General features: G+C 43.5%; 1 protein-coding gene across 1 annotated transcript in view; it reads left to right on the plus strand.

The window, feature by feature from the left end:
* Positions 1 to 201: 201 nt before the first annotated feature.
* The window catches only part of cttnbp2 (cortactin binding protein 2), a gene marked incomplete at its 5' end in the record, with an annotated part of 117,652 nt that continues 100,730 nt past the window's right edge, over positions 202 to 17,123 (plus strand). The window contains 2 exons of the mRNA XM_080737177.1: positions 202 to 285; positions 8,141 to 8,248. Of these exons, the coding sequence (XP_080593303.1) occupies positions 202 to 285; positions 8,141 to 8,248 (192 nt within the window). The remainder of the gene's footprint in view (positions 286 to 8,140; positions 8,249 to 17,123) is intronic.

The raw sequence follows: 17,123 nt of genomic DNA on the forward strand, positions 1-17,123 counted from the left end.
TACATCCATCAGACAGACATACGGACGGATAGATCTTTCCCCTGCCTGTCATATCAGAGGAGCTCCGTCTAGAATGGACAGAGCTGCAGCATAGCGTGTGCTATTTTTCTTTGCATTCAGCAGCGCAGCAGTTAATGGTTTGTGGATGTGTTGTAGTGTGGATCCCTCACTCCAGCAGCAGCAGACCGCTACAGTAGGAAGATGGCGTCGGAAGGAGCGAGCGGGGAGCAGCCTCCTCCTCCGATACAAACACTGGCGACCACGGTCCTCGGGAGCGTCGACGCGGTAAGCCATGTGGATGCGAGAAAAGAATAAAGATAAACCTGACATGTTTATCGCTGTCTGTGGTGGTTTTAGAGACACGCGGCCCGAAAAGGGGGACGAAAAAGCAGTGCGCGTCTATTAGGACACCCAAGCGCTGCTCATAAAGCAACAGCAAAGGCAGCGTTATTTTCGTGTCGATAAATGGAGAGGAGCGGTGATTTACGTTTGTTTACAACAAGGGACACATTATGTCGTTATCCGGCTGTACTGGTCCTGAGGGGCACAATAGCTACTTAAATGTTCTTCATGTATTTAATCGTGCTTTTGTTTCACCGTGGAGGCTATTGTGTTTTTGAACACAGCATTCAGTAGTTCAGCTGTAAGGTTTTAGACCGTAGAATTGGTGTCGCCGCTGGCTACATTGATTTTGCTGGTGATGATACATTGTTACTACCGTATATAGATAGATAGACCCACACTCACAGACACGTTGTTGTTACACAGTAGTAGCCTACATAAGGTTAGGCTACCTAGCTGTGGTGGAAAAAGTACTCAAATGTTTTACTTGAGTAAAAGTATCAATACTGCATTATAGAAAAATACTCTGTTACAAGTAGAAGTAAGGAATTCAAAATGTGCCTATAGGCACATTATTGGCATCAAAATGAAAATGTAGGCTACTTAAAGCACTAAAAGTAAAAATACTCATTATAAAGAATGTCCCATTTCAAGAGTTTAATGTATACGAAACTAATAATCACAATCTACAAAGTAACTAGTAAATATAAAGTTTTCAAATGTATTGGAGTAAAACTGCAATATTTGGATCCAAGATGTAGTGGAGTAGAAGTAAAAGTACTGAAAATTGGAAATAATCAAGTAAAGTACAAATAACCTCAAATTTTAAGGACATTACTTGAGTAAATGTACTTAATTACTTTACAACTGAGGAAAAAACATCTTTTGGACCAGGATCACCCGTTTTACAAATCACCATGATTGTTGTGGTTACTGTGGTTGAGAGCTAAGCAAGCAGCCTTCCTATCAAAATGGACCTCTTTTGTGAGGAGACCACAACAATAATTGTTGTGTGTATTCTGTCTCCTATGCTGGTCCTATGAAGGATGTCAGTATTTATATTTTAATAGGACTGAAGAAGTGGTATGGGATTTGAGAACCAGAATGGAGTGTTGCTTGGAAGGCAGCGAAAGTATGTTTGTATGTTTGTTGCTACTAACTGCTTACTCTGCTAAACTTGTTGACACACAACTAGCTGAGATTTCTCACGCTAGCCTTTCACAGGTTGCAACATATGTGCCAGGCCACTGGCGTGCCTTCCCGCTAGCTGCAAAGCAGTGTGTTTTGATGCTGAGGGAGGGTGGGGGTCCATGGAACATTCCCCTGGTTGGCCAGCCTGTGTATTCCTGTCTGGCTCCCGGATGTCCATTGATATTATTGACTAGCCAATAATAATGGAAGGCTTGTGGCATTTGCCACTTAACTTTTGAACTCAAAGGGTAGAGCAGTGGTTCTCAAACTTGGGTTGGGACGCAGAAGTGGGGTCCCCAAATTATTTTGTGGGGTCCCCAGATTATTGCGACCGTCAGGTCGCACTTACTATCAAAACCTCCACAAACTGTGAGTCAGTCAGTCAGTCTGTCCGTCTGTCTGTCTGTCACACCTCACACGTCACACTATTGCCCTGCTCATATCTCCGCAACCGTTGCCCCGATCCATGCCAAATTTTGCACACACACTCCTTGCCTGCCAAACTACAACCTCCAAGGACCCCCGGAGCTCCAGGGACCCCCAGGTCCCTGGGGGACCCCCAGATGTAAAAAATGACGAAATGTGCAAAAATGACCAAATGACCACCCCAACGGGGCTGATCCCGGGGAATTCCCGGGGACCACCGACTCCTGGTGCTCCAGAACGGATGCCAAAGTGGTGGCGCCCCCAGTGGAAGACCCCCTCCACTGCAGCTCACATAAAATGCCGTAACTCGGGCTAGGAGCGTCCGGGAGAGCCGGGGCCGGTACCTATTTGTCCGCCAAGGCAACGCGGAGACCCCACCCCTCATTTCTCACATGGCCCTCTTCTAGCGCCACCATGAGGCCGATTCTTGCAAAACACATTTTTGGACACTGCTCCTACAGATTTTGCCCTAAAATCACACAAATCGGTACACACTATGTCTACACTCATGTCATCAACATGGATCTGTCCCATATAGCGCCACCATCAGGCCCATTTTTTTCAAACACATTTTTGGACACTGCTCCTACAGATTTTGCCCTAAAATCACGCAAATCGGTACACAGTATGTCTACACTCGTCTCATCAATATGGATGTCCCATATAGCGCCACCATCAGGCAGATTTTTTGAACCACATTTTTGGACACTGCTCCTACACATTTTGCCCTAAAATCACGCTGCGACCTGACGGTCGCTTATCTCCCGATTAGGGAGTCTTACTGGTTAGGTTAATGTAAAAAAAAAAAAAAAGTCTCACTCAACGGTAAACAAACCTACAACAATTTAAGGACTTTAAAGACCGTTTTAATACTAAACTGGCCAAACTGTCAAATAAGAGGCGAACATTGTGAAAATAGCAGATCTACATGCTCACACATGTAGATCTGCTATTTTAACAATATTTATCCGTGGAACCGAGTCACATTAAATGTAATACATACAATTCCAAGTGCTTGTCAGGGTTGGGGGTCCGCAGTTCATATATCTTTATTTTGGGGGTCACGGCTTAAAAAAGTTTGAGAACCCCTGGGGTAGAGGATGGCACTTATACTGCCAGCATTTGGGGTTTGATTCCCAGTGTAGCTCAATGGGAACAATGCTATACTAATACTGCCAAGGCAAAGGCTTTGATTCCCTCAGGGGCCACCCATGTTAAACATGTAAACACTCATGGCACTGTAAGGAGTGTTGGATAAAAGTGTCCACTAAATGGCATGTTAATGGAGTTTCTGAAGTTACTCTACTTAACAAAAATAAACAAGCCATTATGTTTGGGGTTGAAAAGGGTAGGCCAATGGAAATGTGTTTCTGGAATAGAAGGCAGATAGGTCCCAAGAGAACGGTGGGGTAGTAGTGAGACAGGCAGAGAGCTGTTGAAATGGAAGGGAAAAGTGTGGGAGGAGGGAGAGAGAGAGTGAGAGATGGATGGACGGACTGGAGGGGCAGAGACAGTGAGGGAGGGGGGTGCTGTACACCGGAGACCTTTCTAAATTGGTCTTAATTTCAGTGACTCAGCCAGCATAGCTGGGAGTACCGTGTCAGCCAGCCTTCTTCAGTGCGTGCTCCAGTGCACTGCCTTGCTTAAACGGTCTGGGGGGTAGTTTACATTTAGCGTCGAGCCGAACAGGTGCTCCCAAAGACATGGTCGGCCAAACCGAGCTCCTCAGCTCGCCCATATATCTCTGACTGTCGCACCAGTCAATATGCCAGGACACCCTCTCCTCTCCATCTACTCTGAAAGGAGGGGTCGTGCCCCTAATTCCTGCCTTGGTTTAAATAAAGCACTTTGCTCTTTGCCTACGGACGTAAGACATCTTTTGTTGGTTCCACGGTGGGGCGGTTTCTCGTGTGCAGGGTTCTCAGAGGACCGTCCCACTTGGCTTCCCAGAGAGAGATCAGAGGTCATTGACCACTTCCTCCCCATTCAGGCCGAGCTAGTTAGCCCGAGTAGAGCAGGTTTACGACCTGTATTGTTTGACTTGGTTGTGACCACCTACTCGAGTTATTCCTTAGAGTTGGAGTGCTCAACCTCGCTTGTTTAGAATGTGTGTTGATCCACTACAGCTGGACGATTCTCTTTTTCATTACTAAGTGACGTGTTTAGAGGATACACGCTGTTACATATTACATAATGATTCATTAGTTACATTTAATGTCATAATGACATGTCATGAATTATCATTTAAAAACCGTTTCTTACAAAACACTGTTTTTCTTTTTTTTCTCTCTCTATATATACAGTATATTGATAAAAAGAAATAGGTACAAGAAAAATGTCAGATTATTATGTATTATTTGGAAAGGATACTTGGACAGCAGGTTGGAAACTGATGTTTTCCAATACAAGTCTCTTGAAGACTGGAGCAGTTCCCCGTCTCCCTGTAGCTGTGTGAAGTGACAGATTGCTGATTAACTAGAGCAGTGGTTCTCAAAGTGGGATCCTTGAGGCTGTTCCAATCCAGGCGTTCCCTGGTGAAATTAGTTTTACAACTTTAATTTGAAAATCTTGAAAAATAGTGGAAAAGTTGGAATATTGTTGCAGCATTTTAACAACACAAATCTTGTATGTGGGGTCCACTCCCGGTTGGCACAAACCCTTTTGAGATCGGGTCCTGGCCTGGCCAAATACATATTAATTTGGGGGTGTTTGCCATGAAAATGTTTGGGAACCACTGAACTAGAGAACGACTGCCCACGAGCCTCTGAATATTGGCCAAGCGGCTGCCACTTCTGCCCTTTGCACATAGCACACACAGCTCATGGAACAAATTAGCATCAGCTTCCCTCACCTGCTCACTGTGCAGAAATGTGTGCGCGTGAGTGTCAGTGTGCTTGTATGCTCGCAATGCCAATTGACCGAGGCTGTAGGTCGCATGACATGACAAGCGAGGCTCAGGGTGACTGTCCGGCTGGCAAGGTTTCCGCAACATCCAATTCTCCAAATGCTTCTTTGCTGAGCATTGAAAAGTCAGCTGTGGGTAGGCTGGGGAAATCAAAATAATGGCTTAGCCTTAGAGGGAAAGGATCAATTGCTTGGAATTTCTTCTTCTTTTATGTACAGCCATGCCACGATCCATTCTGACAAAGTGTTGTTTGAAATGCTTGATTTATGCAAGAGTTTAGTTTTGCTTCTGGGATGAATTGAATTGAGAGGCATCCTGTGTGACAGCAGAATATTGTGAAGCAAATAACTGACATTTTCTTTTCTTTGTTTTTCTTATTTGAATTACACATAGACATGTAGTCTTTGAAACTCCCCTAGAAAACTAGTGTGTCTGAAAATGGCAATATTCTACAAGGGATTTAGAAGTTCCAAGATTTAAGATTCAAAAATATCAGTCCGAGAAGGCCTGTTAATGAAAACAGCTGCTTGCTGAAATCTCAACCCGCAAGTTATGGTTTGCCTGAGATTTAAGAGAGGCCTTTGAAGATGATGTTGGATCCATTATGAAATGGAATAATCTTGGCTCCGTTTCAGGTGTATGCTAGTAAATCAATAAATGAATGCTCCTTAGCGAGGTGATTGAATGTCGACGAATATAAAGCAGGTAGCCACTAGCAATGTAGCCGACATTCACAGAAGGGAAGGAAGCTCTTTGCTTTAACAGTTTGTTTTAAACCCTTTTGTTTATTCATCATCATCATCACCCCTCGAGTGCCCTCGAGATCTCAGACACATGCTGCTTCCACTGGTTTCTGTTGCTCATTGATACAAGTTCATTCACAATTGGTCCTGTATCCCTATTGCATTTTAGAAAATCTTTCCATTTTCAACCATTTCCAAAAATGTAAAAAAATAAAATCTACAATCTCCCAACAATGTTTGAGATTGTAGATTTTTAATTGAGGCTAGTCACAGCATGAAGAGGTCTGGTCACTCACAATTATAGTCATCGTTTGCACGTTAGTCCTGTAGTCACTATGGGCCAAATTAGTATCTAATGACCTAGCTTTATGTAATTGGACCTTAATGGCCTTAAGGTAGGATGAGACTAATTTTGAAGCTAGACTTAATGAGACCAGTTTGTGAGTGGGAATAAATAAGTGGAGCATCTGTCATACAAGCCCAACTTGTTTGTTCTTCACTGATGTGACTAACCCAGTACCCTGTTGACTGTACGTTTTGGTCCCTCTTTGCTTAATTATCCCCACCAGGCCGGAATGGCCAATGGAGATGGATTATGTTTCACTCCCATTAGTCTGTCAGTTTCTGTCGGATACTGACAGACACTGACAGACTCATGGGAGTCTGTCAGTTTGGACACCGCTGGCCGATGGGGGCCAGCGGTGTCCAAAACTTTGCACACACTCGCAGTCGACCACGGATGAACATGAACACGTTTACAAATAGGCCTAATGATAATGCTATAAAAGGCTGACTCACTTGGCCTATAATTCTTGAACTGTCGGTTGTTGCCATTTTTCATTTGTTTGCCGCTACTGCCCACAAAGTATGTCCAAAAGCCACACAAGTCGCTACATATTAGCTCTGGAGTAATATGTGATAACTTTTGCAAGCCCTGGGTAGGTAACCTGGTCTGGCGGGGATCTGCACTATGAGGAATGCATTTTTGAGTGGCGGTCACACCACTTCTAAGCGTGAGTGTGTTTGTAGGTAGGTTTGTAGGTTTGTTACTATGCGTGTATGTAGCCTGAGCATGAGCTGCAATACTGCTGGTGACCAAGTGGCGCTGTTGTGTCACACACGCAACCATGAAATGAACTGCTACACACACTGCCACGCACACAGTCACACACACACACACACACACACACACACACACACACACACACACACACACACACACACACGCGCAGCCACTCACTTCAAACTTGGTTTGCTTTTTTCTTGTTATTAAATCCTAATTTATACACCGTAGTACAATGGTACTACGCTAACAATGGCTTTGTCCGGTCAAAAAATGGGAAAAAAATGTCCAGGCCAGGGCATGTTTGAGGATTAATTAAACTGAAGCGTGGCCTACATTGGCCTAGATATGGCCTACATCTTGGCACAAAAGTTTGTTGTACGCCCACTAGAGTCCCAATGGCCAAGCTTCGCAGGACGTGCTGCGATTGGCTTGTTACTACTTGATGAAATTAACTCATAAATAGCACCGCTCACTTCACACTAGGTGTGATCTTTCCTCATCAAATGTATATTTTATGTTCCTAGGAACTACACACTGCTACAGATGAAGTACAGATGAAATTCAGCTCTGTGGCTACTACAGTTATTGAACTTTGTTCAGACTCTGTTGAGTCTTGGTATCGTCTTTTTAAATGGATCGGTTACCTGAGAATCAAAAGAGCTGTGGTTCTTCAGCAAAATGTCTATTATCGTTATACTTAAGGGGATTGTATTGCCTTTGTGTTCCTTTGTGTAACAATTTTGACAGTTGGATGGTAAACTAGAGGGTTAGTGTGAGGGTTGGTATATCCTTAACTCATTGAGTGCCAATCCCGAACTAGTTCGGCTTTATTAGCGTATCGTAGAGTGCCGATCCCGAACAAGTTCGGCTTTTAAAAAAAAAAAAAAAAATTTTTTTTGAATTTTTTTTTTTTTTTTTTGGACCCCATCAAATCTGGTGAACATGATTTCAATCGCGATTTTGCATGTTCCACCCCCATACAACCCCATCTAACATACAGGGCAGCCATTTTTGTTTACATTACATGTAAAACATAATGGCGATTATCTCAAGAATGCCTGAACGGATTTCCAATCGGATTTCTTTGTTTGAAAGCTGTGAACAAACTGCACAAATCCACTCCAATGCAATCCAGGATTGCATTGGATTTTTTAGAGCTCATTCTTCTCTGTTTTTTTCCCATGCATGAGGTGTGCAAGGTTTAATCATGGCTAAGTTGACGAAAATAAGGCTTCTAAAATGCTTGGTAGCCAATAGCTAACTTCAAGCTAACTTCATCCTCTTCCTGTACATGCACAAAGGAAAGTGTTCAGGCAAGTAGGGCTTGGGCTTGGGCTCCAGGGCTTGGGCATGCATTACCAGCATATCTCTATTATTCTCTGGTCACTGGGCGCCCTCTAGTGGTGATAGGCTGGCACTCAATGAGTTAATATATGTCTTATTCCTTATTTGCATTTTCTGTTGCAGAAATGTGAGTTCAACATGGATAATCTGAGCAAGCCTGAGCTGCTGACCCTCCTCAGTATTATGGAAGGAGAGCTGGAAGCCAGAGACCTGGTTATAGAGGCCCTCAGGGTGAGTCCCCAAACCACGGTCTTTCTTTCTCTCACTCTCTCTATCTGCACACACACACACACACACACACACACACACACACACACACACACACACACACACACACACACACACACACACACACACACACACGCACACACACACACACACACTCTTGCACTTTCTTTCTAAGCAGGTCTTCAACACACGGAGTCCCCTTCCCCCATACTTATATCAGCCAATCAGTGTGCATTTGAGCCATTGTCAGGTTGAATTGAATACAGCCTATTTGAAGCAGATTAGCATCGGGAAAATCTTCCGAAGGGAAGATTAGCTTCAAATTCAAATCAGATGTGGGCCCTTGTTTTAACTGAATCCCAACTGTCATAAAATATGGATATTGTGTTATTCATTCGATTTGCAGAATACTTATGTGATCATTTTAGTGGTGAAAGATTCTGTATACACGCACGCACGCACACACGCACTTTCTCTCTGTTCTGTAATTTCACACAGCTAAGCGACCTCTAAATGTAATTTTTAAAGCTGAGTTTTCTGAACGGGCCTTAAGATGCCTGCACACTTGTATACTGTACTTGTCTTATATGACCATTGCAAATCATACTGTGCAACATAAAAAGGGTAAAAATCATGATTATCCACCTTGTCAGACTGTACAAGTTGAATTGAGTCTACCTGTCACTGTCAGTGCGATGAAACAACTACCTACATGCTTGGATAAAAAGAATACGTAAAGGAGGATAATTTGGACCCTTCTTCACAGAAGAGGATAACATCATTTGGCAAATCTCATAGTTCATAATTTCTCCTGCCATTTTCCACAAAACTGTCTTCTAATTGTTCAAGTAGAAATATAGCTGTATTCTTACGGTTTGGTATCTGTTATGTACAGTAATATTCTCACGTTGACTTTTTTGGACGTAGCCTATAATGGTGTGGATTGGCCACACTGAACAACCCAAACAATTTCGCCATTTGGCAAAGAGCTTTGATGTAGAGGGGAAACAGAGCAGACTAAGTACAGAGTGAAAGGTATTGACAGTTCAAGTGGTTAAATATCTGAAAACACAAATTGACATGAATCCAAAATACACTGATGATTGCGCTGTCAAACAATGAAACTATATGGAATCTATGAACAGGTTGTGGTTGTGGGGGTCCCTGCTTCATGTCTCTCTCAACTAAGGGGTCTTTGGCCTGAAAACGTTATAGACCCCTGATGTAGATACGTATACAGTATAGTTAGAGACCAGTGCCATCCTCCTTCCATAGGCCCATAACCCACAGCTGACTCTGCTGTTTGAACCTGACTATAAATGTTGTAATGACTGTTGAGCTAAGCAGCTTAGGCCCTGCAGGTGGGCTACCTGTTAGTTGTGCTTACACACAAACACACAGTCAGCATTGCCCTATGACAGCCCAATGTCCCACTCAGTTAATCTCCTTTCCTGTAAAACGTATTTTTGGAGCAAAAGTGATCATTTATTGCAGTGGTTTGGGAGCCAACCTTTGCGTTGATGACCATCATGAACTCAAGACACAGCAAGTTGTTTGACCCTGTCAGAACTAGAACTGTCACGATTACACATTTAAATTGCGATTAACGATTAACAAAGACCGGAACATATGAATCCATACTACATTCCTCCATTTCTGTTTGCCATTTAGGCTTCATAACCACAAACTGTAAATGGCAGATTACTGACCTATTTAATCTTGACTTATTTATTTTTGAAAATAGCGGAAAAATCTACAAGCTTTGTAGGCTTGTAGATCTGCTATTTCTGCTATTTTTCAACATGGAACCGATTATGAAGATTATGCAAAATATTTGCGATTATCTCAAATTATTGCGATTAGACGATTATGTAATAACCTTGACAGGCCTAGTCAGAACCCTACAACCCAATTGTAGGTCCCAATTCCAAATCACCGATCAGAGTTTTCTGACATATATGCCGCATTGGGTATAAAGGACAAGCAAGACCTGGGGCCGTTAAAGTGACTAAAAGTTGATGTGTTTTTGTAACATTAAAGGGGCCCCACCATGCTTTTCAAAATATATATTTTATATAAATATTGGTCCATAATACGGTTTTATACAGGTGGGGCCCCTTTAAATAAGAAAACATTAAACAATGTCATGATGGTCACAATACTGAAAGAATGAAATCTACAGCGATTATTCTAATGTTCAACTGATGATTGTGCACCGAGACGAATCCCAGTGCATTTTCCGTACTTGGCAGTGAAATGCAGACGGTGGCACATTATGGCGGCAAGGATAAGACCGAGGTTAAACCGATAAACATATCGATCACAAATGGAATTCACATGATATCCAGGTGACTGTGGCTGGCATGAACATGTACAAGGTGAGACTGTTGGTGTCTCACTGTGTCTCTGTGCGACGTCTCTCTGCCTTTGGTGTCCTTGCATCGGAGGTGGCTCGTCCTCCACAAGGGTAGGAATGGCAAGTTATTTCTGAACGAAGCCTTTAAGGACTCTCTCCCTCTCTCTCTCTCTCCCTCTCTCTCTCTCTGTTTCTCTCTAGTTCTGTATTTAGGTCAGGATTGGTGCCATGTTTGGCCCATGCTCCACTTTAGCACTGTCCTCTTAAACTCCTTCTTAAATAGCGTCTTAATATGAGATTCATACACGCTGTTGGAATTGAGAGGGTGCAGGCTAGGTAGCCAAATAAGATACACACTCATTCAACCCTATTTACACCTGGCACTAACATAGAACCAAATACAGTACCTCGTTCTTTTATTCAAATGTTTCCTGCTCAGTTCTCAGTTAGGGATCCCTCAGCAGTACTGGGTTGGAGGCGGGTTGGGTAAGAGGAGAAGGCATATTAGAGAGGAGAGATTCTGATTACGCTGCTAGAAAGTACCACGCTTTTAATGTGTCACCTTACTGTCTCCGACCTGCCTGGGACCGAACAATGCCTTGTGTTATTCTGTGTTTTGCTCCGTATCGCAGCATCTTTTCCAGACGTCTAGGAACGAGTCCGTTTCTGCGGCACATCACCATGCTCTTTTCCCAGTCCTCCTCTCCTTTCCTTCTGTCTACTCTATCCTTTTCTCTCTTAATGTCCATCATGACCTTTCAGCTCACTTGACACTCAATCTCTCTGTCATCTTTTCTGTTGCTTCTCTCACTTGTATTTGCCACTCTTGTTTCTTTTTTGCCTTTTGTTCTAACTCCTACAATGTAAAATCCTGAATTTAAAAGAACGCATTTTAATTTATGTGCAATAGCTCCTTTCCCCCAACTGTTGTCGTTGTTGCCCCATGTAGCCCCCCTCCTTGTCTGTGTGTTTTCCCTTGGCTCCCGTCTCCCCTGTGGATGACATCCTATCCAGGCTTTAGGGAGATCAGCTCCCTTCCCTCCCTTGCTGCCGTGATGATGGCCGTCCAATCTACAAAGACACTGTTTGTTCTATCACTGATAAGCCCATCAGAGACTGGGAGGGATAGATAGAAAGAGAGAGAGAGTGAAATGGAGGTGAATTTAATGAAAGGAAAGCGAGAAGAATTATTGATATATGTATAGAAAAGATAAATGGTGGTTTCCACTGTGTGGTACTGCCTCGTGGCTTGGCTCTACTCGACAGCCTGGATTGTGCCCAAATTTGTATACGACGTACCCAATTTTGGATGACGAAACCTGAACACACAGATCAGCGTGTCGCTTCTGTAACAACCCTGGCAATGCGAGGAAAGCTAATCACGTGGTGCATTGTCTCCTTTATTATACCGCATACACATATGCATTTATCAGACACACTTATCCAGTGATGTACAAGTGCGAGAACAGTATAAGCATGAACCCTAGACAACAAACAAGGTAAATAGTATTATATAGTAAATAGATAATGTAAGTAATGTGCAAAGAGAACAATGTAGTGCCTCAGAGAAAGAAACGGGGGCAAGGATATAGCACGATGGCAGAAATCCCTAACAAGCATATAATGGAAATAAAAGGTAACACAGTTCAAATGGTTGTTTGTATTGGGACAGTGTAAGGGGGAATGGAGTGACGAGTGAGTGTGCCAGACAGAAAGAGAAACAGGGAGAGCTAATATGATCCCTGGCAAAGCAGAGGATTAAGGCAACATCCCCGCCCCTGCTTTTCTCCGCTCCTTTCTCCCCCAAAATGACAGAAAGACAAAGCATCATCTGGCTACCAGCTGCACGGCATCTCGGCGTCACTCCTCTTTCAAGTCGTACCGTGGAGATCATTACATCCAACCACTAAACCCCTCTTCCATCCCGCCGTCCTCCACACAGTGCACAAAAAGAAAAGTCCAACGTGACCTAATGTCGCCGACTGGCACGCCAATGCCATCGCCGATTGTTTGCAGTGACCATTATTAAGAGGCTTTGGTGGCAGCGATTAATTAGCGTTTGGCTAAAAGCCGGCTGAACCACCGTATCAGGTTTCATTCTGACAAAAAGAAAGGCAAGGGTGTGGGGTGTGGGGGGGGGGGTGTAAGAAGATTAGCCAGACGATGGAGATCACATGATTATTGTTGTCAGCCGTACAAGCCCATTCAGTGCCCGTTCTTCTGCACTGTGATTTTCACAGAACATTTTGGAACTGGCATCTTTTCACTGGACCGGCGTATTCTTAATTTTATATGTCATCAGTGAAAGAATTAATTATTTGCTCACCATCCACATGCGATGACTGATACATCATTAATATTCAATGGCCGATTTGAACAGTACCAGGTCTACGTGGTTTGAGCAGGGTTTAGGCTGTCTTCTGAAATGTTTGGCTAGCTGCATGTAGAACAGAACTTACGAGCAAGTGCTTCTCACTTGCCCAGCAGCACTGATTAGCATGGAGTCGAATAGTGCCAAAATGTTAGGGATTACAATTCATTCCCTCTGTTGCTCAATGGGTAGAACTAGAACATGACTACCAGGGTTGGAGGTTTGATTCCCTGTGTTGCTCAGTGGATAGAGCACACTAGTATTCCCAGGGTTAGCTTTTCCAGTCCATTCCCTATGTAGAGTAATGAATATAGCATGCCTCTGATTTCTCCCCGGGCGAATGCCTGATATAAATAATTTACACACTTATGCAACTGTTGAAACACTTTAGATATTATAACGATACGCAATGTCAGCTACGCTCCCGTCTCTAGGAAGAGGAAAGGATGCATACTGACATGTTTGAGAGCCCAGATGGGATAGAAACATTTTCCGCCCACCACCGGCATCTGCCATCGGAGCATGATGTCACGTGGGCTCGCTTAGTTGTGGAGGTCACGTGTCCCTGCAATCTGCATATATGACTAAGATACTGCCATGTCACTGCACCTGGGGGGGTCCAGAGAGTCAGCATTCAGCTCCCTTCCTACTCGCACCCAGAGATATCAGACTTTCATCAGCATCCCGCTATCTCCCAGGCATCTTGCTATTTAAGGCGTGCAGCCCTCTGCTGCATGGGCTTTACCACTTCTTTCTGCCTACATGTTGGTTCTTGGTTCTTGCTGTTTGTTTCTTTGTGTTTCACTACTCATTCACCCGCCTCCCTGACTCTGTCTCACCTGTCTCACCAGTCGCTCTGACTCTGTCTCACCTGTCTCACCAGTCGCTCTGACTCTGTCTCACCTGTCTCACCAGTCGCTCTGACTCTGTCTCACCTGTCTCACCAGTCACTCTGACTCTGTCTCACCTGTCTCACCAGTCGCTCTGACTCTGTCTCACCTGTCTCACCAGTCGCTCTGACTCTGTCTCACCTGTCTCACCAGTCGCTCTGACTCTGTCTTATGGTTCTCTCTGTTGCTGTCTTTGTCTCTTAAGTCAGTGGTTCTCAACCTGTGGGCCAAATTATTTTGGGGGGTCCCCAGATGATTAACCTAATGTGCAACATTGTTTTCTCACTCAACAGTAGACACACCAACATAAAGTTCAAGTGTATATAGGGTATCTATCTACACATTTCTAAAGTGACATGATCTAAAATGACAAATTAAACATTGGCTAAATTGTCAAATATTAGAGGCAGAAATTGTGAAAGTAGCCGATCTACATGCTCACAACGCCTCGCAACGCGAGGTGTTATGAGCAGGTAGATCTGCTATCTATACAATAGAACCGTGTTATACAAAATATAATGCCTGTTAGTGCTCGTCATTCTATATTATTCTCAGTACTCTCCCTCTCTCTGTCTCTCTCTCTCTCTCTCAGTAATGAAGCGGTGCTTGAGAATCTTGTTTCATGTATATGAGACTATAGTGTTATTCTAGAGCCATACAGATGAGGGGAAAAGCATCGAGCAGCAACCTCTTTATAACTAAATAATGAAACCCAATGAGAGAAGATGAAGATGTGTTCATTCATGGCAGGATGTTTACGGAAAGGATGCAGATTCTCTCTCTCTCTCTCCCCGTCTCCTCTGTGGATGGACAGACAGCATGGCATCAGGCAGAATCTTGTATCGCTTTTAACCCTTCTCTCTCACACGTGCACGCTCGTACACACACACACACACACACACACACACACACACACACACACATGCACACACACACGTACATTAGTGAATTGTCTGCATAGCAACCAGACCCCACCCCCCACCCCCACCACCAGCTCTCATAGCAACCGAGCTTTCGTTTTGTAGGGCTGTGGGTTCGTATTTCACCACCACCCACCGACAGTCAGCGCTCCAGAATGGTTAAAACGCCAAGAGTCTTCACCCCTAACCCACTCCCCCTCCTCCTACGGTCCACACCTCCCTGGCTGCCCACTCGCTGTCATGTTGGGGGGGGAAGTGGTACGACGTCCCATCCCTGGCTGACTCTGAGGAATTGTCAGGGATTTGTGCCTTTAAAGAAAAAAAGCGCTGTCTGTCAAAAGTGAAGGCAAGTCCAGGGGGAAAACACTGTCAGAGAGAGAGAACGGATCCCTCCCTTTGAAATGGTTGGAAAATGTATTTGAATATGATTCAGAATTCCATGATTTCTCAAATGTACATACCCTATATTGTACTGTGTGCAAAATCACTTAAATCTACTTTCTTCCCCATTCTGATGCTTGGTTTTAACTGCAGCAGATGGTCTTCACAATGTGTTTATGCCTAAATGCATTGAGTTGACGTTTACGTAAATGTCTACTACTAGGATAACTCCATCTGCCAGGACCTTCTTCATTTGGCACCAACTCATACTTTTCCACATACTGTAATCCCCCCTAGCTCATATCCATATTATATCCTGATGAGTATAGATATCATCAGAGATTTTGGATATCATAATATTGTGATTATCTCTTCACTAGTTTTAATCACATAAAACCTTAGTTACACTTTTTTTCAAACATTTCAATGTATTTAAATAAAATGTATGTAATCATCACAAAAGGATATCGTCACAAAATCGATATTGAGGTACTTGGTAGATTTTTGATTTTGCACAGAGAGCAGCAGATCTCAGTAGTGCTTAATTTATACTCAATCGTACATCGGTGTCGTTCGCGGCAAATAGCCGATCTACAAGCTCACACCTAGTCAAGTACAAGCAACACCATAATACCACTCAGGATGAGAGTGCCATAGAAATGTATACAGAATGATGTGCAAAAACATCAAAACCCCACAGTGCCAGCTAACTGGGCTAATTCTCATCTCCAGTCCACAGTGTGAGTGGTTCACTCTTAGCTATGTGCTCGTTGGGTCTATTTTTGCTAGAATGGCCCATGTTGGGTATTAAGGACACACAATTTCTCTCTCTCTCTCTCTCTCTCTCTCTCTCTCTCTCTCTCTCTCTCTCTCTCTCTCTCTCTCTCTCTCTCTCTCTCTCTCTCGTACATCTTAACCTGATTCTGTGTCGCCCGCTCAGTGCTGAACTGGATGTTGTGGGCTGTTGAGTGCAAGGTTTTCATGGCTCAACCTGCTTGAACAGAATGAGCGAAGCAGCTGTGAGTGCTTGGTCCTACGTCATCAAGAGCCTCTGTCACCATGGTTAACAGGAGAGAGAAAGGGGGAGAGAGAGAGAGAAATCCAGAGAGAGAGAGAGAACAGATTGAGATCTTGTCACCCCCAGTCCCCCAGCCTATCATTATCATCAATGTGTAACCACTTAAGCCCTATTTTTACTTTAAAATAGCCTTTAAAATCCACAAGCTCACGGACTGGCTGAGCTTGTAGGTTATTTTCGCTATTAAAAAAAAATACGTTTGCATTTGTTTGGTGGAAAGTTTTGAACATTGTCGCCTACAATGACATTGCCAAAATAGTGCCACACTGTTCTATCATTGCCATGATTCCGTTATTCTCCCCGATATTTCTCTACCTGTGTTTTTCTCTCCAGGAAGTAGTGTAGTGGTTGTTGATGAAGGAGTCATTTAACTCATTGCATGCCAGGCCCGATAGTCCCGAGATTATTTTAATGTCTTTCCCTGCCAGGCCCGATAGTCCCGAGAATTTCCGCCATTTTGAAAAAATAAATAAATAAAGATTCAAAAGATTTTTTTTTCAAAATTCTTTTTGGACCCCAAAAAATGTAGTAGGCATGATAGAAATCGCGAAATTGCATGTTTAACCCCCATAGCAACCCCATCTATCAAACATGGCAGCCATCTTTGTTTACATTTTAGGAAAACATAATGGCTTGTATCTCATGAATGCCTGAACGGATTTCCATTCGGATTTTTTTGTTTGAAAGCTGTGAGCAATGTGGACACACGTGGTGCATTATCTAGGCATGGGTGTGCATGATCCGTGCACTATGAATTACATGGAAGTCTATGGAGACCAGAGGCACCATAGAGTACGAAGGTATTGTTAAATGGCGGGGAATGTGTTAATGGAGTCTTATATAATGTGACTGCTCTGAGATTCCTCTCACCATCCTGGTATT

The sequence above is a fragment of the Nannobrachium achirus genome (genome assembly GCF_963921795.1).
Source record: "Nannobrachium achirus genome assembly, chromosome: 11".
In the NCBI taxonomy this organism is placed as follows: Eukaryota; Metazoa; Chordata; class Actinopteri; order Myctophiformes; family Myctophidae; genus Nannobrachium; species Nannobrachium achirus.